At 40.5% G+C, this 26,034-nt stretch overlaps 1 protein-coding gene and 1 long non-coding RNA gene across 17 annotated transcripts in view; one reads left to right on the forward strand and one right to left on the reverse strand.

The window, feature by feature from the left end:
* Positions 1-26,034, reverse strand: part of KCNMA1 (potassium calcium-activated channel subfamily M alpha 1) — a 775,994-nt gene that overhangs the window by 168,115 nt on the left and 581,845 nt on the right. For all 16 annotated transcript variants that reach the window (XR_014249397.1, XM_082408745.1, XM_082408748.1 and 13 more), the window contains one exon: positions 1,185-1,294. Coding sequence is in view for 15 of the 16 variants with exons in the window: in XM_082408745.1 (XP_082264871.1) it covers positions 1,185-1,294 (110 nt within the window). In the remaining variant the exon portion in view is untranslated. The remainder of the gene's footprint in view (positions 1-1,184; positions 1,295-26,034) is intronic.
* Positions 1-26,034, forward strand: part of LOC309604608 — a 555,802-nt gene that overhangs the window by 55,051 nt on the left and 474,717 nt on the right. The gene's annotated exons all lie outside the window — the stretch shown is intronic.

Raw genomic sequence — 26,034 nt, forward strand, 5'->3', positions numbered from 1 at the left:
TGAGAAATCTCAGTAAACAGTCAAACCATTTTGGATTGCTTAGGGTCTGGGCCCAGGGACAGGCAGGGTGCACCTGCTGTGCTCACTGACAGAAGTCACTGACAGGTAAACACCAAGCTACCAGGTGCTCTGGCCCCTCTCTGCTGAGCACAGAACAGCAAACTATGAGACAGAGGAACCCAAGAGCCCCCCAGGACTGTCCTCTTCAGGCTGCCCTTTCCAGAAGGTGTTTGCAGGCAGGCAGACAGCACAAGGGAAGAGCTCTTCTTCCTCAGCCCAGTGGGTTCCCAGATTCCCCTGTTTCTTCCCAGTTTTTATCAGTGAGACTGAGTTTACCAAATTCTTTGCTACAGTGTCAAAGTATCGGGCTTCATGTTTCAGCATTCCCAGGGAGTCTGTGTTTTCATAGGGACAAAGCCCCTGTTTGACTTACATCCAACATCTGAGCTTCTAGGTGGGGAATCTGAGGCATCGTCCTGGTGGAAGTTTCTTGGGGTCTGGGACACCTGGAGCTCCTGACGTCATACCCCTTAAATGATCACCTGTTCTACCTCGAGGGGTCATGCAGGCTGGGGCTACCCCTTGCTCAAATCCATCTTGCTGAGCCAGTACAAGGAGATGCTAAGCCTTTTTATTGTTATAACATACCAGTTGTCCATCTCGGGGCTAAACCACTCAGGACTATTTCAAGGCCTCCCTGTGTACATTTGGTTCCACATTGCCTCAGGAAATAGTGAAAGCACTTTGAACAGCGGCTTCTCTGATGTCTTTATGACCTGACTTAATTGAAAGAGATTAAAATTTCTTTCATCAAGGTGCTAGCAAGATTTGGTTTTGCCCTGGTAAAATCAGAGGCATGGGTTCATGCTACCCTTCATACATGTGTCTACATTATAGGGGCATAATTCAAGATATGCAGGAAAACTGCAGTTCATAATTTAGGGCAAATGATGAATCCAAGCCTGAGATTCTCAGGACTGGAGGGAAAGGAGAGCCAGCAGAAATCCCCAAGGCAGGGGCCATATAATGACCCACCTTCCCCTTCATCACAGAAGGCTGAGCACAGGACACTTGGTAATTGTCGAGTGTCCCCACTGTGCTGGCCACAGGTGGGGTGCATTTCCTTCCAGAGACACGTTAAATGTTTCTGAAAGCCAAAGAGCATATGGTTAGCGGTCACTTACTCACAAACAGTAGGGAAGGACAGACCCACGAAGGCACTGGAGAGATATTCTGTGTACATTTCATTTGAGACTCCTTCCAAGTAGTATTTTTGCCACGTGTCTTCCTCAATCTAAGGGAGAAGCACACAGGAGAAGGGTTTAAGATAGGATAGTAAAAGGAAAGTGGGGTTACCCCATCTGGCAAACAAATGAATGCACTGGTTGTGTCGTGGCGACCTTCCTGAACAACCAGGAACATACCCCATCACCACGTGAAGCCTTCCATGCCCCTAAACTCATAGACTAGACGGATGTCCCCTCTAAAGCACCACTCCTTCCTAAACCTGTATGATTTCCAAGAATGTGGAGGCATGGGCACTCATCCACAATTGATAAAAAATTTTTGAGAGCAATTTTTAAATTGTTATCAAAATGTACAAAAGTGCATACTCTTTTACACAATTCCATTTTAAGTATTCATAGCAAAGAAACAAGTAGGTAAGTATACACATACACATGTACAAGAACATTCTTCTTGTTCTTAGAACAAGAAATTAGAAATAACCACAAATGGTAGGTTTATACCGTGGAATACAGGGAAGCAATTAAAAATTATGATGAAAATGTATATATTTTCATAGAAAAATTACCTTAAAAGGCACATTACTAAATAGTGTGTATAGTCTGATCCTATTTTTAAACACCCTATAATTATCTGAATGTTCGTAAAGCCGTAGAAAAATCTAGAAAGCTTTATACCAAAACAGTAACAGTTGTTATCTCTGAGATGTAGAATGACACTTTTTCTCTATAGATTTCTGTATTGTCTGAAGGCTTTTGCAGTGAGCATATATATATAACATGAAACAACATATCTATTTCTACTTTGGGAAAAAAGTAGATTTTTCCAACACCACCTTGAATATCACAAAAAGTAAAATGTAGGACTTCCCTTGTGGCACAATGGTTAAGAATCCGCCTGCCAATGCAGGGGACACGGGTTCGAGCCCTGGTCCGGGAAGATCCCACATGCCGCGGAGCAACTAAGCCCGTGCGCGCCACAACTACTGAGCCTGTGCTCTAGAGCCCGCGAGCCACAACTACTGAGCCTGTGTGCCACAACTACTGAAGCCTGCGTGCCAAGAGCCTGTGCTCCGCAACAAGAGAAGCCACTGCAATGAGAAGGCCACGCACTGCAAGGAAGAGTAGCCCCTGCTCGCCGCAACTAGAGAAAGCCCGTGCACGGCAACAAAGACCCAATGCAGCCAAAAATAAATTAAAAAATAAATAAATAAAATAATTAAAAAAAAAAAAGTAGGGCTTCCCTGGTGGCGCAGTGGTTGAGAATCTGCCTGCCAATGCAGGGGACACGGGTTCAAGCCCTGGTCTGGGAAGATCCCACATGCCACGGAGCAACTGGGCCCGTGAGCCACAACTACTGAGCCTGCGTGTCTGGAGCCTGTGCTCCGCAACAAGAGAGGCCGCGACAGTGAGAGGCCCGCGCACAGCGATGAAGAGTGGCCCTCGCTTGCCACAACTAGAGAAAGCCCTCGCACAGAAACGAAGACCCAACACACCCAAAAATAAATAAAAATAAATAAATTAAAAAAAAAAAAAAGTAAAATGTAGTTTCAGAAAGGTCTTCACCAAAATGTCATTAAAATGTTTTTTTGTTTTTTTTTTTTGTCGTAATTAATCAAGTTCAACTGGTTTTCCCAACAGCCCTCTTCACGCTAGCTATTTCTGGAAAGGTTTTACCTTGCAATCGACCGTTTAAAAGTATAAAGTGAAAACAACAAGAACGCTGAGCCCCTGGGAGCCTGGGGATGTCATGGATTCCCAAGGCAGGAAGACAGGCAGGCTGTGTGGTCCTTGGGTATCTGTAAGCTGCTGTCTCCCCAGTTCACTTCCACTGGAGGTTAGATAAGGCGGAGGATGAAAAGGAGCTTCCCAGCCAACTGGAAGTGGCTCTTAATAATGTCCTGTGCTGGTACTGAATTAAAAGGCATCTTGGGAGTTCCCCCGTTGTCCAGTGGTAAAGAATCCACCTACCAATGCGGGGGACGCGAGTTCGATCCCTGGTCAGGGAACTAAGATCCCACCTGCTGCAGGGCAACTAAGCCTGCGCGCCACAACTACTGAGCCCGCGCCTCAGCTAGAGAGCCTGGGTTTCGCAAACTATAGAGCCCACGCAATCTGGAGCCCTCGTGCCACAACTACAGAGCCAACGCACTCTGGATCCTGCATGCCACAACTAGAGAGAGAAAACCCGCATGCCACAACTAGAGAGAGAGGAAAAGAAAAACAAAACGTGCACGCTGCAACTAGAGAAAAGCCCGCACGCCGCAACGGAGAACCCCCATACTGCAACTAAGACCAGCCACAGCCAAATAAAAAAAGGCATCTTGCTTATGACCCAATAGTCAGTTAACTGGGGGAAATGAGAGAGACTTGGAAACAGTGGGAAATGCACACCTACCATCTACTTGGTGATGCTCTGGAATACAAAAGCTAGGAATAATTTAGAAATAAATTGAATGCTCCCTGCTTCTATGCTACGTCTGCTTTGTGTTCTGGCTGGGTTATTAGATTATGTGGGTTAACCTCATTAGTTTGTGCTGCTTCTAACCTACCACCACACGTTAGACATGTGCTATGCAATACTGCTGGGTATGGATTGTTCATCTACAAATTAGTCTTCCCCAGAGTGGGGTCTTTCAAAACAAAAGGACTCAACCTTTTCTACTGCTAAACTTTATGATTTTAAAAATTAACTGCTATGTGTTTAGCTAAGCACAAATTTTTTAATTTCCCCGACTCATAAGATTTCAACTTATTTTTTCAAATAAAAGATATTCTTGACTTCATAAGCAAAGGTTATTAATTCCAACTAATTTGAAGAAAGCTTAGTCTGCATTAGTAAATAGTTTGAAATATATAATATTTGGGGCACTATGTTATCACAATTTTTTATTGGTAAATAGGATAGTATCTGAGGGATTGCCAATTATAAATCCTCACAGTTGAGTTTTATGGGCAAATAGTTTTCTTGAAGTAGAAGAATTCAGCCTATTCTTTTAGCAGGGACATTCCTTTTATAATATGTTGCTTATGTTGCTAATTTAAATATTCCACTTGGCTTTCAAAAATAATGAAAATATGAAGCTTTATCTCAATTATTATTGATTGTTGGTGCTATTCCTCAATTAATATGATTTCAATTTGGTTCTTTTAGTTATGGTCATTATTTTCATGCCTCTATGTCCTAATGGAACTACTCTTGAGACCAAATTTTATTGTAGGTTCATCACTAAACTTTTTAAGTAGAAATAAATTCTTTTTAGGATACAAATATTATATTCATGTTTCTTTTGAACTTAGCATAAATTGTTCATTGATTCATTAATTCAGCAAATATTTTTGAGCATATTCTGTGTCTTATGAGCCATTCTAGTTACTGACTGAATTTTATTTAAACTGGTATTCATTTTCCCATATTTTTCTCTTTGCCAGAAAAAGCATCACATATACCTGTCTAAGATATATCTGACGATATATATCTGACTTTTGCTGATTTTTTTCCACATTTCTTTTCCTGCAAGTTTGTGGCTGATCTGAAAGGCTTGAAGACTAAAAGTCAAAAAACTGGGAAAAAAAAATGAACAGAACTTTTCTGGAAAGCAAAATGCCTCTTCCACAGACATATGCAGATGCTCAGATGGTATGTATAATGCGAGATGCAGAAGTACTGAACGGACTGTCTAAAAGCTGAGGAGTTTAAATTCATTGTTATAACCCTTTAAGATTTCTACATCTTTAACACAATTTCTCTATTGATAAGTTAACAAATTTTTCAGGTTCTGATAAATGTTCACACACACACACACACACACACACAAAAACTTACTGAAAATGATTTAAATGGTAAAATGGTAAATTTTGTTATATGTATTTTACCACAAGCAAATTTTTTTAAAAAAACCAATACGTATAATATAAGGAGAATCAATAATTATAATCAACACTTACACCCTTCAATCCTTAAGGGCAAGAATGACAAGTTGTGGCAGAACAATGACAGGAACAGGTTATCCCATCAGGAGAGTCAGGGGTAGAGCACCCAGCCTTATGACACTGTAATGTGTCACAAACTCAGACAACAGAACCTCAATCTTCATCCCGAGGCAAGGGCTTCAATTACCCCTTCTTATCAAAGTTTCCCTTTCTAAGTCTCAAGCATGGCACCTTTCACTTATTTTGAAAAAAGCAAAAGCAAAATACACATTCCTTTTAGTTTTGTTAGCCGTAATCAAATACATTCTTAGGAAAGGAAAAATTAGTATAAAATACAATATGTTGAGTTTAAAACACTTGACAGTGAACAAAGAGATCTAGAGACGGTAGAATGAGTTACTGTCATTATAAGTCTCCTTTAACAGAGGCACAGAGAGGTTCTGTAACCCACTGAAGGTTACAAAGCCAATGAGTGGTACAAACAGGATTCAGAGTTCATACTGTTAACCACCCACCATATTATCTCTTGCTAGAGACTGACAGGGTAAATATATAGAGAAGCAGTGGTGCTAGGATTTTGGGGGGCTTGGAGGGTTTGCGGAATATAAGTACCTAAGAGGAAAAGCTCCTCAAGAACGCAAGATCTTAAACCCTGGAGCCCCTGACTTTGTGAGAAGTCAGCGAGAAGTAATATTGATTTTAAGTCGAGCTGAAAGGAGAGTTCAGACCTCCTCTCAGAGCACGACGGCATCATTTCTATTCTATAAAATGGAACCATCCCAGCCTACAACTTCTTGCCTAAAATAGTACATGCTGTTCTCCACATCTGTGTTGTCGAAATATTTTTAACTGTAATGTGAATACACACTTCCCAGCAGAAAAATGAAAGAATGGGACCAAAATGACTTAGGGAAAGGTGCCAAAATTAATTTGCCAGCCATTCAACAATCAGTCAAAGGCAAAGCATTTCCTGAGGCAGCAATTTCTCCTCTGGCTGTCACATCAAACTCCCGCTGCTTCAGAAGAGCACCTAGCAAAAATGAGCAGGTGATGTGCTCCGGGTCCTTATTCATCAACGACTCGCAGATCTTCAGTGAGAAAAGAGATCTGAGCCGTGGGGCTCGCACGTCCACACTTCTCACGGTCTTATTTATCTGCCCTTCATTATCTAATTTTTCAACCAGTCTAGTTCAATCCCTTAAGTAAACGGTTGTACACCAATCTGGGGGCCGATGGCTCCACCACCAAAGGCACCATCAAACTGGAAACATCAGCCTTGGCTCTGGGGGAAGTAACACCTTCTTGCTCCCAGATTTTGCATGTGTTACTAACGGTGGGTCAGGAACGACACCTTTTATATTTTATGATTTCTCTGATTAGAGTGAAACTGTGTTTCTCTAACGCTAACAGCCCAGTGAATGTGAAAAATCAACCATCCCAGCTGCGGTATGTTACAATCACTGTGATTTCTGTTTCCAGCAAAGAGTCTGAATAACTGTGTTGATTACGGCCAAATAATTTTGCAGAAGTCCATCCCTACCTCCAGAGTCGTATGAATAATTCCAAAGACTATCATATACCAATCCTTAATCGAAAACAAGTACATTGTTTTAATCCAAATATACGTTATGTTGTGCACATCAAATATAATGAACTAAGAGGAAATTATAAAAATCAATGACCATTATGTTAATAGCTGCAATAAGAAGAGGTGAGTTGTAACATACACACCAGTATTGCCCAAAACTGGTAGTAGAAGACTATTTATTGTAATAGCAGGTATTTATTACATTTATGATTTTTTAAAAATCTATCCAAATTCTCGATATTCTTGCTCTAAAGGATGTATAGTTTTAAACCATAAAAGTCCTTAATTAGAATCAATTAGCTACAGCTGAATATTTGTACATATAAATTACACAATACATCGTCACTGTCCTTTGTAATGTGACCGTCTAAAACAGAGTGCACTGACAGGAACTGGCCGACGTATCTGAGATTCCACAAAAACATATTTACGCCCACAAAAAACAGAGAACACCCACAGAATGTGTCAAGCTCTTAATTACAGTAATCAACACGGAATCAGCATTGATGGGCTCTAGGGTGATGAGGGTGTGGGCTGGTCACTAAAATGAGTGGGGTCCTTCATCCCCATCCCTCAACGGCATGCTCTGCCACTGGGAAAAATCTGATTCAATGTTGCATCCAATCATTTCTTGCTGGAAAGAACAATGCTAAGGACAACTGATTGTTAAGAAGACTTTATCACTGACCCAGTTCCTGGATTCTCTCTCTCCTCCTTTATTTCCCTCTATGTTCCAATGTTAACAAACTTGCCGCAGTTTTAACCACCAGTGGGCATGCGGCTCTTTCCCCCTCTCTTCCTCACCTCAACATAAACTCGTAGAATTAAAAAACAAAATGCTCGAGTCTTGCTAGCTTAGCTCCTCACGAGTGCCAGAACAGAGAAAGCCTCGCTGCACAGCTTTCTGGGGGATGGAGGAAACTGGTGATAAAGTTGAAAACAAAGGAAAGAAACAGAAGAGATGGGAAACCAACAGTGATTTGCACCTTTTCAGAATATATCTCTTCTCTGTGCCAAATTGCATATCAACGCTGTCCTTCTTGGATGTGGACTCAGGTCGGCTGTCCTTCCGAGAGCAGCACTGGATTTCAGGGACTCCATAACGATTTGGCATTCCACAATTATGGCCTATTTCAGATTGTATTTTCCAGAATGTGAGAATAGAACGACAGGATCTCAGATTTTTCCAAAGGCTTTGGGACAATGTCAATTAAAACACATTATTTGGAATTTGATGGAATGCAAGATAACTGGTTGCTTCAGCACTGAACGAATAAATAAACAACTCCAAAGATTAATTCTGGGGTGGACTTCCACCGAATCTCTTATTCCCAGACTAGTGGGCTGCAGACTATCAAATGAGATTTCTTCCATCAAGCATTATGAAGAAAAAGATCAGCCCACATGAAGTGTTCAGAGAGAGATCAACAGACCACACCACATGCAAAAAGAGATAGCAGACAGGGTATTTTCCCCCCTGCTATGTTACCCCAACTTAGGTTACTTCTGAAAACACAGAATGCCAGAGGAACTGAAGTTAAAGGAAGGGTTAACGGAAAGAGTGATATGAGAACTTTTAAAAATAATTATTATTTATAAATTATTTCAGAAAGTGTGGCCTATGTGGCAGGAAATTGGTAATTTTTTTAATATGTAGGTAGGTTGTTCTACCCTTTTCTTTTTTTCCTCTCCAGTGTAGAAAAGGTATTTATGCTTAAGTGTTGCCAGGCCTTTTTAAAGATGGGCCTATTCACTATCTGTCCAAATAGGACTTTGGTTTTGCAATCTTGATAATAGTTAAGAACATTCTCACTTGTGCTTCAAATAATAAGGTTCTTAAAATACTACTAAAAATAATTCTCATCTGGGTAGGGCAAGCAGCAAGTAAGTGTTCTCAAGCAGACGCCTGCCAAGCAATCCTCAGGAGAACAATTCAGTCCCTGGCAGGCAGGATTTTTCAGAACAGAGCTTCTCAACCCATTTGGGGTGAGAGACCAGGGTTTTGTTTTTATTTCTGGTATCCATCGTTTTGCAGACTCAAACTTCTGCAAAATCTAACAGAAATGATTTCCAAAAAACAAAAAAAGAATAGACAAGACATGCAAAATACAAGTCCAAAATTTCTATCATTAGATTCAACCGATATAAAATTAATCTGTCAAATTGCTCTAAAAGTTCCTAAGCATTCCTCTCATTTTCTGTACTTGCCACTTCGTGGATGAGTAGCAAATAGTTCATGGCACCCATCCACGGACTGCATTTGCAGTTGTGCTGGTCCTACTCTATCTTACAAACCTTACTTCTCACAATTTCCCCCAAATGCCAGTAAAGTAGCATTATTCCCAACTAAGATTTCCCAAGGTAGCCTCGACAGAACTTATTAACAGGTGCCACCTTGAACATAAGAGAGTGAAGAGGGAGTTCTATGGTGTCCCCATTAAAATATAGGTTTTTTGAAGGCAGAAAAATTCACCTGAGTCTCCAGAGCCTGGAACAGTGCATGGAACATAGCAGTAGCTCAATATTTGTTGAATGGATGAAATACATTTGCGAAGTGCTGGATTTCACAAAGCCAAACTGGGGAGTTTTTTAGTGCAACTCAGAGTATTTCACATGTTACTATGAATTGTAAATCTCCAAAGGGGCAACATGGTACTAAGTCACAGAATCCTTTATTTCAAGGAGCAGCTCATGGAGACCAGCAATGCTATTCTGAAAACTTCCTCCCTCTGATCTCCCCACCACTTCGTTTCCCTGATCCTACTGTCAGAAATCTCTCTGTGGCCATTTTCAGCTGTCAAGATCCAACTCTACCTATAAAGTTCCCATCGTATGCCACCTCGTCTGTGAGGACTTTCCTCATTTCCCCAAATTGATGTGCTCTGCCCTGCCTTAATGGGAACACAAATCATGCCCACCTCTGGTGAGCTTGGGAGGGCTAAAAGAGATAATGGATAAAGAATGCTTAGAACATTCCCTGGTTGGCAGTATGCACTCAGTATGCATTAGTTGTCATTAGCGACCATCATAGTATCTGAGTCTTCTAACATCTGACAAGAACTACAATAAAGTGGAATTTTGGAACACGAGACCCTCCCTTAGGCATTCAACTTTGTATCTTCTAGAACAAGCAGCATACTACCTTATGAGGTGCTTATAAGAGGTGCTTAATTAATATTTGTTGAATTGAACTGAGCAAGACAAAACTGGAGAAAGAGACACAAAGAAACAAGCACAATTTTTCCAGGCATCTAATCACAAGTCAGTGCTGCTAACTTCACAGCGTTTAGTGTTGACCATGAAAGGAACCAATTTGTGCCCCCCGAATGCTGAAAAATTCTGCATTCTTGGCATCTCACAGGGAACGTGTAGAGTCGGGTGATTTTTAAACTTCCCAGAACACTTCCTACTGAGCAGTACATTTCTGGGAAACTTTGTCATCACAGAACATCTTGGGCTACTTAGCAAGTGGCTTATGGTTTTCTAAATTCTAGATCCAATACCTTGGAGGCTTGAATTTGAAAGAAGGGACTCTCAGGAATTGGTGTATTTGCCAATCTAACAGAAGTCCTACCTCTTACTAGCTAGGAGTCCCACCGCACTTCCTGCAGAAAGGAGCCCCCTTTGCTCCGTCTCATGACTATGCTTTCTTTCCCATGTGACCTAGCCCTCTGTCTTCTGGATTGCACTCTTTTGAATTCCAATGTAGGGTCAAACAACAATTCAACAGGAAATAGACTGAGCCCAGCAAAGGCTGCATTTGGCAATTCCATTACTCCTAAATTCTAAAACTGAGACCAAAAACAACTGTTTGCTATTAACTAATTAAGAACTGGGAGAAAAAGAAAGGAGTTAGATAGAAAAGCATTTGAATCAGCACGGGAATTATGAGGTTGCTTTTGATAAGACAAATCGTTAGAGAATTACCTATGTGTTTGCAAAATCTTCAATATTTTAGACAGTTTGGGGAGAATCCCACTGCATCCACTGAAGTTAACACAGGATAGTTTCTCACCAGTGGGCATGTCTAAGGCTGTGAGTCCAGTGCTTCCCAAACTCTGAAGAGCATGTGAATCACCCAAGGGTGTTAGTAAAATGTGCTTTCTGTAGTCCTGGGGTGGGGTCTAAGATTCTGCATTTCTAACAAGCTCCCAGGCAACATAAATACTCCCCAAACATGGACCACACGTACAGTAGCAAAGGTATTCCCAAAGACAGTGAAGAACATAGAACAAGTATTCTCTTTGAGGACCAGAGAATCAATCATGGTCCAAAGGATTTGAATATGAGATGAAAAAGGATGCTTTCTATGAGTATCACTAAATATTGGAGCCAGTTAGAGAGAAAGCCTGTAGATAATTAAGCACAAGATGGGTATCCCAGTGTTTGGGTTGCTGTGATAATTAGTCTAAACAATATTTCAGGGATCCAGATTTATCTACCTAGTCTCTCTCCATTGATCCAATGACCCCAATAATAACTTAGTCTCCACTTCAATGTGGGCTGTGTAAAGAGAGAACAATGACACAGCTATATTTAATTCAATTAAAATTAAAGTTTCAGAAAATGGCTCCTCTTTGTATCCCTTATTTCTGTTTAACTTTTCCATTTTAGGACACAGTGTTGAGTGTGAGGGCAAAAATGTTTGCCAACTCTCAGTTCTATTTTAGTGACAGCAGATTCTGGATACTTACGTCTCGTATCGCTGTACAATCCAGGCCTAATAAAGTCGAGCCAAAGAGACTAGATTTCATTTCAGAGCAAAGGGTTTCAGCCATAAACTTTTGCTTTTTGGCTGAACAGAGCCATTCAAGCCGCGAGCATAAATTCCGCTAGTTTTAGGTATCAGGGTGATTGGGAAGCCAAATGGGTTATTTGTGAGCCAGGTACCCAAGGTAGAGGCACCCGCTTTATTGCGTATTCACTGTTACCTGGAAAAATCTCTTGCCAGCTAGAGAATATTTTCACAGGAAGTTAGAAATGACTTGAAATTCCCCTCTGCGGCTTCCTAGAGTGGATTTTAGGCCTCGTCAAAATGATATTTGGTTCAGAGACTGAAAGGGGACAGCTTATAAATTGCTGAGGTATTTAGCTGGCTTCAGCAGTTTCTGTTTAAGAAGGGCCATGATCCTGAGTGCAGCAGCAATGTAGGAAGTACCAAAGCACATGCAGCCTCTGGGTTCAAATCCCAGCCTCACTGAACGTCCCTGGGCCAGTTGTATAACCTCTCCAAGCCTCAATCCCCTCACCTGCAAAATGAGAGCAACAGTAGTACCTACTTCCTAGGAAGACAGATGAAATGAGGTGATCCACGTAAAACACCTAACATAGTGCCTGGCAAATAGCTAATGTTTTCTGAGTGCTTCCTATGTGATAGGTGCTTTGGTGGCTTAATCATACTAAAAGATGGCACTTACTGAGTGTGTACCCTGCAGATGTTCTATAAATGCTCTATCATAAATAATGAGTGTTGGTGATGGTGATGGTGATTATGAAGACATCTCTACTACTCGCACAAGGGAACACAGCCAGTTAGACGTTGGGACAGTGATTCATGGCTTCCTATTGCTTAGCTGCTACTGGAAAAACCTGGAACATCACTAATCAACAAATGATCCTCTGGACTGAGGAGAAAAACTAAGTAACTTGAGTTTATCCCCAAAAGACAGCAGTGTTCCCTGGAGGTCCTCCCTCCCCCTCCCCTTCCCTAGTGGCCAGCAAGTTCACTCTGAATAGATAGGATGATAAGAGAGAAGTTAGGTATTTGGAGGAACTGACTGTCTCCCCAAATAGGAGAAAGGTCATACGTGGACATAAAGACCCAGCCTGGTCTCCTGAAAGCAGCCCTGAGACAAAAAGACCCTGATGGGTAGACTGGATTGGCTACTTCCAATTTCTGGGCTTGACTCTTGCCCACATCCCTCCAGTGGAGACTCACTAGATTCTACTTTCATCTTTCATCCTTCCTCCTGCAAATGGCTTTCCTCTTTGTTTCCTCTTTGTTTGCCAGGTATCAGTTCAGACTGATTCTGAACTGATGCCTGGCACATCCTTGGTCCACAAGAAAGGCATGCTAATACTCCGATGCTTGTTCAAACATTATTTTTAAAAGTACTTGTTTAACTTGTATTTGGAGTAGAGGCTGAGTGCTGGGTGGGGATGAAAAAGAGAAGAATGGGGGCTTCCCTGGTGGTGCAGTGGTTGAGAATCTGCCTGCCGATGCAGGGGACACGGGTTCGAGCCCTGGTCTGGGAAGATCCCACATGCCGCGGAGCAACTAGGCCCGTGAGCCACAATTACTGAGCCTGCGCGTCTGGAGCCTGTGCTCCGCAACAAGAGAGGCCGCGATAGTGAGAGGTCCGCGCACCGCGATGAAGAGTGGCCCCCGCTTGCCACAACTGGAGAAAGCCCTCGCACAGAAACGAAGACCCAACACAGCCATAAATAAATAAATAAATAAATAAATAAATAAATAAATAAATAAATAAATAAATATTTTAAAAAAAAAAAAAGAGAAGAATGACCACAGGTCAGAGCCCTCAGCCTTTATTGCCCTCAGCAATTCAATTCTGGCCCCAATTTTGCATACTCCCCTCAGCAAAAGAAAAGCCTTGCAATTAAGTGGATGCGACTCTTTAGAAGGCAAATTAGAAAATATCTGTTGTTACTTGAACGTGGAGTAACATGTTCAAGGGAACTCATCCCTCCTATCCCAAAGAGTTTACCAAAGTATTCCGTCCAACCACAAACTGTATGCCTCCTGAGAAGAGTTCTGGAAGGCACATTTCCTCCTTCTTGTTGCATTTCTTGGAAGATTTTAGCCCTTGTTATAGTTCAGTATTCCCAGAAAACTGCCAGGATGGTATCCTACAGTTGGTATAAGATGAGAAGAAAGAGAAGACGTGTGATAATCCTGCTTGGTCAAGGAGAGGTCTCTCTGTTCCTGTGCCCATTGGTTCTATGAGCAAGTTCAAGTCCATAGTACATATCAATCCTCCAGGCAGGACCCGGGAGGTCACTACGCTCTCTGAGTTCTCCACGGGTAACACAGCCCAGCACACAGCTATTCTCCTTCCAGGCACTGCCACTGCAGGGTTCTGTCCTGGGCAGGGCTGCACTTGCTAGCTGGACATTCATTACGTATGGAAAAGAACAGCCAGCATATCTCCATTCACTGAGAGGCCTGGGAAAAGCCATAAAGGTGCATCCAGGTTTCACCTGTACATGCAGGTAAAATCTAGCTGTGGGGGTAGGGGATGGGTTTCTGACAGAAAGGTTGAGGGACCCAGTGTCACTTAGGCTGATAAACAATGCTACTGCCCTAGAAAATGCACTCAGGCAGAAAATTCTACTAATTCTGTATCTCACCACAGAGTTCCAGGGACCTCCCCCAATATCAGTCATTTACAAAGACTTTGGCAACACAAAACTGTAAGCAGTATAGGGAGGGATGTCTTTACACCACCCTAGAGAGTGGCTTTAGATTAGGCTCATCCCTCTGTGTTCCCCCATGAGTGACCCAATCCTAATCCAGTGTCAGATCTCATCACAAATAGAAACCCAAACAGTACCACCAACCCCTAAGGAACAAGAAGGGGGTGACGTACCGTCATGTACTGGTAATCTTTCCAACAACCTGCTAGGCTCTTCCACTTTTTACTGTGGGTGAATATGAAGCTCAGAAAGCTTGAGCAAGCAGTGCGAGGTCTTACAACAAATCATGTCCTAATTCAGAGGCTTACAACACACCCCCAACCCCAGCCTTCTGCCCACTGCACAGCTCCACAACTCCCCTCACACTTCACGAGTGAGGGAGAACAGGACGGGTGAGGCTGTGCTGGCACATCTGAAAAACATAGTGTTCCATGGATATATCTGGACAGGGGGACACCATCCAAGATCTTTGGATGATCAAGTCTAATACCTAATCCAAATTCCGAAAGAGGTACCAAATATTCCTCTTTCACTGATTCTTTCCTCACTAGTCCATTTAAGGAGAAGAAAAAATACCCAACCATTAAAATAAATGGCCTTCTCACTGCCAAATGTTAGCTGAAACAGGAAACCAACAGAAACTCCTTAAGAAATGATATTTATTTTGTCAGTCTAGGAAAAAAAGGAGAAACTAATTAAATCCATTGTCCTAAAAAGCAACACCATAAATATGGAGGCTAGGCATAAACACAGACTTCTCTTTGCAGACTGACCACAACAAAGAGCTTCTGCACCCCAAGGTCAGTGGACATAGAGCTGTATGTTAGTTTTTGGTGGGCAGAGATACTCTACCTGCTGACACGGTATGGGGGAAAGGGAGGAAGTGATATCTCTCACTTATATAATGTCAATTAATTCCATCCGCTTCCCAGCCTACTTCCCATCCCCTAGTGTACACAAAGCACAGCATCAAGGCAGGCAGGACACCTGTATTTCTTAGTACTTGAAACCCTAATCAGTGGGCCTGCATCACTCGTGCTACCGTGGGATACATGTGGCAGCTGATAAAAACTACAAAAATTATACCCAGTTGAAAGGTTTTATTGCATGCCATTTTTCAAGATGGCAGATGGATGCTTAAATTGATCTCAGCATCATTTTACAGGTGTCCCAAAGTTTCTCTAAATCAGCTAAATGAGTCTGAAGTGGAAACAGTCACCTCCCATTGTTCTGCCAGGAGATGCGCAGGATTCCACAGTAATGCAGCTTGCCAGGTTACATTATTCATAGTCTCTGATGAAAAGGTGGATTACCTCAAACTCACCCCAAAGAGAGTGATTACTGAATACGCTAAAAAGACATGATGATGATGACACTGCCTTAGAGGCAATATTCTCCCTGGTCCAGCTATAAAGGACAAACATAGAATATTGTTCTAAAGTGATATCTGGTTTTCGGGCTCTGGATAAAATAGAATAAGGACACTCCACCCTGTGTCTTTCATTGATTGCATCTATTAAACTTGGACAAAATGCATGGAGCAGCTATTTGAAATCTCTGAGACAAACGGTAGCAAACAGATTAGGGAAAATGACCAGAATTGGAAGTACCACCAAATCAGCAGTGAGTTTACCATTGTTTTTGCTCTGGTATCCTCTAACCTGACTTTGAGGAAGCCCAGAACCTGTAAATGAACACAAGAATGTGGAAAGACAAAGCCCCAAGAGAAGCTCTCATTCTGGCTCAAAGACCGGTAGAGACAATTCCTAACACTCAGAGAGAATGGGGAAATCATGGTTTGGGTTCTTTTTTCTTTTCTTCTCTTTTCTTGCACCTCCACCCCTAACGCACTCAGTGCCGGCAGTAGCAGCAGTGGCAATGGGAGATAAAAGGAGGTAGGAGAAACTTTTCTGGCTAGAGGGTCTGAGGTCCAAAGAGAGTGAGGCAAAGCCCTATTGTTTTTTGTCTCTCTTTGTCCTCCCACTGGTTTGTCCAGGTGAGGACACAGTAGCAGAAAGTGTATAACAAACCAGGGTAGCTAAAGCCCCAGCTTTCTGGTCAGAGGATAAAAAGGAAAACCCTATGGAAGCTCAAATTCCCCTGGAGATCACAGAGAAAGAGGACTTAAGAAAGGAGTCCCTTACAATTACTTATGAACTCCTGGGCTCAGCCTGAGCTGAGCAAGGATGAAACTGACCCTACACAGCATATATAGATTTTGAGGACTAGAGCATAATATAAACTATCACCCAGTTTGAGATTGATGTGGGGCAGATCCAAATAACACTGCCAGTGTTTTTAAAATTCAACTCATATTGAAATTACAACCCATAGAAGCTTGGCCAGAATTTCAGTCTAAAATAAAACAGGTCATTACATGCCACAATAAAATTATCAATGTGTTTGCAAGTTTTAAACAAGACCCAGAATTTCATAATAAAAAAACAAAGTGTCGAGAATACAATAAAAAAAAGTACTTGGCATATGAATAACTAAAAAAAAGAATCTCAACTTGCATCCAATGCCTACATGGCACAAATATTAGAAATATCTAACAAGAGCCTAAAGTAGCTATTATAAAATGTTCCAATAACTAACAGAGAACACTTTTGTAAAGAATTAAAAGACAGAAAGCCTTAGTAAAGAAACAAGATAAAAATAATTATATGAAAATTCTAGAATTGAAAAATATAATAACTAGCACACTCAGTGGAGAGGCTCAATAACAGGATGGAGATGAAAAAGGGAAGAATCAATAAACCTTAAGCTAGATCAATATAAATTGTACAATTTGAACAACAAAGAAAAAATATTGAAAAAAAATGAATAGAGCCTCAGGGCCCTGTGGTATATTCAAAAGTCCAACATTTGTGTCATAGGAATTCCAGAAGGAGAGGAGAAAGAGTATGGTACAGAAAATATATATGAGGAAATAATGCAAGAAAACTTCCCAAATTCTATCAAAGACGAACCTAGAGATTCAAGAATCTCAGGCCCAACAGAATAAACCCAAAGAAATAATGCTTAAACTCAGTGTAATCAGATGAGAGAAAACTAAAGTCAAAAAGAAAATCTTGAAAGTAACCAGAGAAAAATGACTCATTACTTATAGGTTAACAATTCAAATGACTATAGATTTCTCACCTGAAACAATGGAGGCAAGAAGGAAGTGAAACAATATACTTAAAGTACTGAAAGAAAAGATTAGTCAACCCAGAATTCTGTACCCACCAAAAATGTCCTTCAGGAATGAAGATGAAATAAAGACATTGTCAGATGAAGGAAAATTGTATTTGTTGCCAACAGACTGATCTAAAGGAATTGCTAAAGGAAGTTGTTCAGACAGAATGGAAATGATTCCAAGGGGAAAGATGGAACATCAGGAATGAAGAGAGAACAACAGAGATGGGAAATATCAGAATAAATATAAAAGACTATACTTCTCTTGAGTTCTTTAAAATACGTTTGATGACAGAAAAGAAAAAGTTATAGCATTGTCTGATGGCGTTTTCAACAACACACGTACAACAAAAAATGGGGAGGGTAAAGAGACCTATAGGTTGGCAAGTTTCTATATTACGCTGGTGAATCACTGAATCTAAGTAGACTTGGAAAGTTAAGTAGGTATATTACAACCCCAAGGGCAATCAGTTAAAAGACTACATAAAGTTATATAATAAGAAACACTATAAATGAAATGAAATCTAAAAATATTCAAAATAACCCAAAAGAAGAAAATAAAGAGGAAAGAGGAGAACTAGAACAGAGAAAATCGACAGAAAACAAATAAAATATTAGATATAATCCAAACATATCTATAATTACATTTTATATAAATGGTCTAGTACACCTTTTAACGAATGTAGAGTCACAGAATAATTTTTTTAATTGACCCAACTATAAGCTGGCTATAAGGAAATCACTTAGAATTTAAAGATATATTGTTAGTTTGGTTCAAACAAAAAAATCATGAGAACAGATACATTTTTTTTATGAAAACACTAATCAAAAAGAAATACTGAGTGGGTCTATTAAATCAGATCTGAAGTCTACCAGATTTCAGAACAAAGAAAATTGCCAAAGATATTAGGGACAATATATAATGACAAAAAGTTCAGTTCATCAAGAAAATGCAACAATCCAAACATATATATCCTCAGCAGAGTTTCAAAATTCACAGAGCAAAATTTTACAGAACTAAAATAAACAAATCCATATCTATAGTTGGAGACTCAGCACTCATCTCATTGTAATGGGTAGAACTAGTAGACATAAAATCAGCAAGGGTATAGAACTGAACACCATCCACCAACTGGCCCTAATGAACATTTATAGAACACTCTACCCAACAATATATCAGGATATATATCCTATTTAAGCTCACATGGAACATTCACCAAGACAGATTGTATAAAACACACTAACAGGGCTTCCCTGGTGGCGCAGTGGTTAAGAATCCGCCTGCCAATGTAGGGGACATGGGTTCAGGCCTTGGTCCGGGAAGATCCCACATGCTGCGGAGCAACTAAACCCGTGCGCCACAACTACTGAGCCTGCGCTCTAGAGCCCATGCTCTGCAACAAGAGAAGCCACTGCAATGACAAGCCCGCACACCGCAACAAAGAGTAGCCCCCGCTCGCCGCAACTAGAGAAAGCCCATGCGCAGCAACAAAGACCCAATGCACCCAAAAATAAAATAAAATTAAAACACACTAACAAATTTAAAAGAAGTGAAATCATACAAAGTAGGTTCTCTTACCATAATGGAATCAGACCACGAATAAATAATAGAAATATAAGAGGAATATCTCCAAATACTTGGAAATTAAGCAACACACATTTAAATAACCCGTGGGTCAAAGAAGAAGTCTCAAATGGAATTATAAAATATTTTTAACTAAATGAAAAAGAAAATACAACATTTCAAAAATTGTGCAATGCACCTAAAGCAGTGCTTAGAAGGAAATATATAGCATTAAATGCTTATATTAAAAAAGAAAAGTATCAAATCAATAACCTAAGCTCCATTTAAGAAGCTAGAAGAGTAAAATAAACCCAAAGTAAGCAGAAAGAAAACAGAAAAAGAAAGAAAATAATGCAATCAAAAAACTTTGAAAAGATCAGCAAAATTTACATGTGTAAGACTGACAAAAAATGAAAAAAAAAGGAAGGGAGGGAGGGATACACAAATCAAAAAATCAAGGATGAGAGAGAGGTTATCATTACAGACCCTGCAGACATTAGATAGGCAATAATAGAAAACTACAAACAACTTACATACATCAATTGAACAGCTCAAATAAATTAGACTAATTCCTAAATTTTTCAAAAACCTCAAACTGCAGCAACTCACTCAGGATTAAATAAATAACCTAAATAGACTTACCGCTATTAAAGAAATTAAATTAGTCTTTAAAAACCTTTGGGAAAAGAAATTGAGGTCCAGATCATTTCACTAGTGAATTCTACTAAACATTTAAGGAAAAAATAACACCAATTCTACACAATCACTTCCAGAAAATAGAAGGGAAAGACTTCCCAACTCATTTTATGAAGTCAACTTTACCCTGATATTAAAGCCAGACAAAGACAGTGTAAGAAATCTATAGAACAATATCTACTCACAAACACAGACATAAAAAATCTTCACAAACATATTAGCAAATCAAATCTATATATCTACCTATAAATAAATAAATAAATAAATAAATAAATAAATAGAGAGAGAGAGAGAGAGAGAGAGAGAGAGAGAGAGAGAGAGAGGAATAGATATAAATAAATCACACTATGACCAAGTGGGGTCTATCTTGGAATGCACAGTGGCTGGTTCAATATTCTCAAATCAGTCAATGTAATCCACCATATTAACAGTGTAAAGAACAAAAACAACATGATTATATGAATTGAATCAGAAAAAGCATTTGGCAAAACTCAAAATCCATTCACAATAAAAACTCTCATCAAATTATTAATAGGAAAGAACTCCCTCAACCTCAGAAGACAAACATCTACAGAACACCTACAACTAACATTATACTTCATGGTGAAACAATGAATATTTTCCCCCTAAGAGTAGGAATAAATCAAAGACGTCCACTCTCACTCCACGTATTCCATATCCTGGAATAAGTGCTAGCCAGTGTAACATAGTTAAGGATTCAAGGTCAACATAGAAAAATAATGTGCATTTCTACATACCACCAATGAACAACTGGAAACTGAATTTTTTAAAACTGCCACTTACAATATCTCCCCCAAAATGTAATACTTACGTATAAATCTAACAAAAATGTACAGAATCCATTTGCTGAAAACCATAAAACACTGATGAAAGAAGTTAAAGATTATCTAAGTAAATGGAGAGACCACGTTCATGGGTTGGAACCCATGTTCATGGAAGCCAATGCTCCCCCAAGTTGGTCTATAGGTTTAACATGTTTCAATCAAAATAGCAGTAGGATTTTTTGTAGGTATAGAAAAGCTGATCCTAAAATGTACATGAAAAGGCAACAACACTAGAATAGCCAAAGCAACTTTGAAAAAGAACACATTTGGAGGAATCATATTACCTAATGCCAATTTTAAGCCACCGAGGATTATTCCCGGATCTTAAAACCCAATGGAATTTGTCTGGTTGGATTTTGAAGGTACTTGGGGCTGGTAGCTCCTTTCTTCCTTCCACTTTCTCCCCTCTGGAATGGGAATGCCTGTAACTGTTATCTTACGGCTGTCCTACTATTATTGTTTAGAGGCAGAATACTTGTTTTCTAGTTTTATGGAAACTAGATGCCCTGCAAACACCTTGACTTTAGTCCAGGGAAACTGAATTCAGACTTTCGGCCTCCAGAAAAAGAAGAGAAAAAATCAGTTGTAAGCAACTAAGTTTGTAGTAACTTATTATAGCAGCCAGAGGAAATTAATACATATGGTTTCATTTCTCTTAGGAAGATACCTATAACTGTTGGGTCATATGGAAACTCTCTATTTAACATTTTGAGAAATCCCCCAAATTTTCAAAATTAAAAACTTCATCTGCAAAAGACAGTGTTAGAAATTTTCCTTTCTTCCTCTTCTTGGCATGGTTTAATCCTCTGGACTGCATGTCCTCTTACTGATACGACTCCCCCCCCCCAAACCCCGATTGGAAATCTACCATACTGCATTCTGACCCACTTGTGCCCTCCTTCAGAAGGTTCGGACTATGCTTTTGAGCTTTCTTACATTCCCCCTCAGCAAATAAGTCATCATCTCCCTCCCCTGATCCACTGCGGCACTTGACTTGAGCAACAAATTCTCCCACATGACAAGGCATTAAGGTCTAGGGAAAACAACAGTGCCTGGGTCTTTTCCAGACTAAGGCACCATGGAGGGAATGGGTGCAGCTGTAAGAATTTCCCACCTTTGAAAAATGTCTTAATTTTTTTTTTTTTTTGAAAAATGTCTTAATTTTTATAGCACGTAGTTTGGCATGGTTGGAGAAACCTAGGATACTACTTTTACAAATATTGCAAAGTGAATTCTGTTCTTAGAAGCTATTGATTTGAATACAAAACCAAGTAGTGTTCATATTTGAGACATTTCTCCAGGGGAAGCAACGTGTAACAGTGGGGAAAGCAATGAGCTAAGAACTCAACGATCTTCCATCATCATGGTCCTTGCTCTATCAAATCCCATCCAGCATCATCTTCTATTGCCTCTTCTCCTATTTCTTCCTACCCTACAGGGGAGAAAGGGTCAGAAATGCCAGCTACTCTGCATGAGGCGCATTTCCCAAATGATACTCGATACTTGTGTATCAAATGAAAATAATTTAAGTTAAATGCATATCTTATAAATTCTAAAGTGCTATGCACACTTAGAGTGCTATGATAACTTTAAAGATCTTGACAAAAATATCTCCCTTATCGAACCAATGGTGGTTTCTCACTTTGCACCCCCTAGATATGTAGAACGGCCACCTCAAAGTTCCAGGTTCCTCATCATTATTCTGGGCATAGATTTATATTTGGTATCACTTTAGGGCAGTGATAACCAAGAGCTTTAATAAGGGAATCTGAGATTTTATTCCTAAGAGTTTAATAGCATTTTGATATTTTTGCTTGAAAAATCACTGATGGTGGGTAGCACCCATAAAACCTAAGTGAGAAGTTGTAAGGGGGCGGGGGAAAGGCCAAGTGGATGCCCAGGTGCGCTCAGAAATGCACTCAATTAATAAAAGGCCAATAATCTCTTAAAGAGCTCATTTTGATGTTGGACCAGAGGCTTGGTCAAGAGGGCCTTCCTTCACATTAGTGACAATATCCTGCCAGCTGATAAGGGCCAGGGAGAGCGGCAGCTTCTCCTGGGTTTCACGCTGAGTCCTGGCCACTGCAGTTTCTGTGGCTCCATCCTCTACAGGCACAGGGCTTTTGTATATTATGTAATCTTTCTGTGTTGCTTCCCCTTTGTTCAGTCCTTGCCAAGAGCCAAATAAAAGAATCCATATGTGAGTACAGCTATAAAACCAAAAGGAAAATATTAGACAAAAATATAACATTTTGGGGTTTCTAAGTTTGTTTTACCTTTAATGCTAGGCAGACAGTTTACACAAATCATTTTGCTGCAAAGTAAAGAATAATGAATTAAATGTGTTCCCTGTCACCATCAATCATGTATGTTTGCCTTTGATTGACCAAACATATAAGACACATGAAATGACTTTCTAATCATGTTAGGGGGAGGAAGGGAGGGAGAAGGGGAGAAGATGGGGAAGGGGAGTTTCAACCTTTTTTATTTTATTCAGAAATTCCATTGACATTTTCTGGCAATTTTCTAACATGCTGTATGGGCTTCTCTTTGCTAATAATGTTTGCCTTGAGAATTTGTAAAGGTCTGAGAACTCTTTAATTCAATGTTCTAGAAATTACCAGGGCCAGAGGAGAACAGAATCCCTGTTAATAGTTCATGGATTAATTCTTTCTTCATTTGAAATCGTTTTCAGGGAAGTTGCTCTACGTTCAGGTGGGCGTTAGTCATCTTACGCAGAGTCAAAGGCATCGCGGGAGGCAGACAGAGCCCCTGATCTAATGAGATTCAAGCAGTAAAGAAAGGGGATGCACAATGATGTTGACCCAAATGGGATACTGAGGTTTAGCAAATTCATTTCAATCCATGGCTGTTTATTTTGATTTGTGAATTTAAACAACACACTGATTGGATTTTCTGGCAATAGAAATGGTTTATAACCAAATCTAACCAGCCTCTACGCATCCTCGCCAAGGATTATAAAGCTTTGCATTTCAAGTTTCTACATGGAGTCAAAGCTCTTTAATTTGGCAAAGGAACCATGTACAGTAGCAAAGGAAGAAGGTTTCAGCACCAAAATCACCCCAAATTGTAAGTCCCTGCTGGTCCTGGCCCCACCCAGCTGTCTGGGATAAAGGCTGGTCAGGCCAGGCTCCAGCCATTCATTCATTCATTCGACATGCATGTATTGAGGACCTCTTATGAGTCAGGTGCTGTTCTAGGCATTGGGAATACAGCAAGCAGCTCTAGGCTTCAGAGTGCTTACGGTGTCTCCGGGAAAAGAGGCAATAAACAAATGCCGTGGAGATAAACAAAGCCAGGAGAGCCAACAAGGATGTGCATGTATGGAGTGTGGCGGGACGGGGGATGCAAATTTTTAAAATGCAATTTTGATGTTTTTTCACATGGAAACTTTATTCACCCCATGAAGCCTAAGAGAACATCTAGATCCTTCCTAGAGAATCTGGTGAAGGGGGACATCTGCTCCCTGTAGGGACCCTCAGAAGCCCCAGAGGAATCTAAGAGTTTGGTCACTTTCTTCTTGATCGTCCTATATTTGCCAGGAAAACTGCTGATTCATAAAGCATCCCTTTATTACAGGTATACCATCTTCATAGACTGGAGAACTCAACATTTCAGAGATGTCAATGCTCCCAAGAAAGCCCCAAAACAGACCCACACATACACTGCCATCTGGCTTTAAAAGCAGGGGCTCCTGGGTTACTAATAATATACTGTTTCTTAATCTGGGTCCTGGTTACATGAGAGTGTGAGTTTGTAAATACTTAATAAGTTATCCATTTATCAGATGCACACTTTTGTTTGTATATTATACTTCAACTAAAAGTTTGCTTTTAATCTCCTTTTTCAAAATGCAATTCTAATGTTTTAGAAAAAGTTCCCCCTGAGAAATTAACACTGAGCAAGGACATGAGGGATTCACTGGAGGGAAGCCATGCAGCTACCTAGGGGAAGAGCATTTCAGGCAGAGGGAACAACAAATGCAAAATTCCTAGACTAGCTAAATGGAGTGTGGATGATGTTTAGAAGCAGAGTATTTAGGAGATGAGGCCAGTGAGGTCACAGGAGCCCGACTGCTTGAGACCTATAGATGTTTGTAAGAACTTTACTCTGATGAGATGGGACATCATGGAGAGATTTACGCAGAGGGGTGATGGTATCTGACTCATGCTTGAGAAGGATGCTGTAATGAGAATAGACTAGAATAGGGGAGGGATAAGGGCAGAGCAGGGAGGCCAATTAGGATGCTGGTATAATACTCTAGGAGATAGATGATGGTGGTCTGGATCTGATAGTAAAGTGAAGGTAGTGAGACGTGCTCAGATTCTGGGCTTATTTTCAAAGTCGAACCAAGTGGATTTTCTGCTGAATTGAATATGGTACGTGAGAGGAAGAAAGGAGCTAAGGTGGAATCCAAAGGCTTTAGTCTGAGCAACGGGGAGGATGACCTTGCCAATAGTGCAATGGGAGAAGACCAGGTTTACAGAAAAAGAACAGGAATTCCATTCTGGATAGGTTAGGTCTCAGAGGAGATGAAACATTCAAATAAAGATGTTGGGTAGCAATTAAATAAATGATACTGGGATCGGGTTCTGGATAGATATATAAATCTGGGAGTCATCTATATATCTAGGACTCCCGAGAATAAACGAGATTACTGAGGAAGTGAACATACCTGTAGTGGGAGCAGCTCTCCACTGACAAGGAATGTCTGTAGAAGCCCACTTTCATGATAACATTTGTGATCAGGGTGATCACATTGCCCTTCGGTATGGAATAAGCAACAGTTTGCATCTCACTATCTAACTTACACCACGTGGGTTTACTTAGCCAGGCAAACCCTCTACTCTGGCACCATTAGCATTTCCTCCTGGAGCAGAAAGCCACCTAGATCCCAGCCTTATCAGTTGGAGCCCTGGCCCCATTTCAGAGATCCTGTCACCCACCACTCTTGCACTCCACACAGGGTTGATCCCTGCTTCTAACATGCTTCCCTCATCTAGATGAACCCATTAGCCAATAAGAATCACTTGTTATCCCCCAGAAGCACCTACTTAAGCCAATTAGCTTCACCCCCTGAATAAAGCAGAGTGTAATGTCATTTCCTTCTTGACAGCCCAGTTCATTTTCCCACCTTAACTCATCCCAGCCTAGGCTAATTCCTCACCTGTCTTGATGCAGTGACCTCTGCTGTTATAGAGCTGGCCAGAGAGAAAGGCCAACAAAACCCACAGGATGGGGCTGTGCAAACATGTGCCCATACATCCCCGTCAGAACAGAAGCTTCCTGAAACTTATGAGTGCCTCCTAGCCATAAGGATGACAGTGATTAGCACACTGCTTGCAATATGGTAGGTGCCTGGGGAATCTCTACTGAATCAATATTTCCCGTAAAATAAGCTACAGAAAGTTATGAAGGTATACTCAAAGACATACTTGGAACCAGTGTACCTAGTTTAACATGTGAGTTTGTCAATTCCAAGCTTTATATCCTCACACAAGTTGCTGAACTTCCCTTAACCCACAGTGC

The sequence above is a fragment of the Balaenoptera borealis genome (assembly GCF_965194805.1).
Source record: "Balaenoptera borealis genome assembly, chromosome: 10".
NCBI lineage: Eukaryota > Metazoa > Chordata > Mammalia > Artiodactyla > Balaenopteridae > Balaenoptera > Balaenoptera borealis.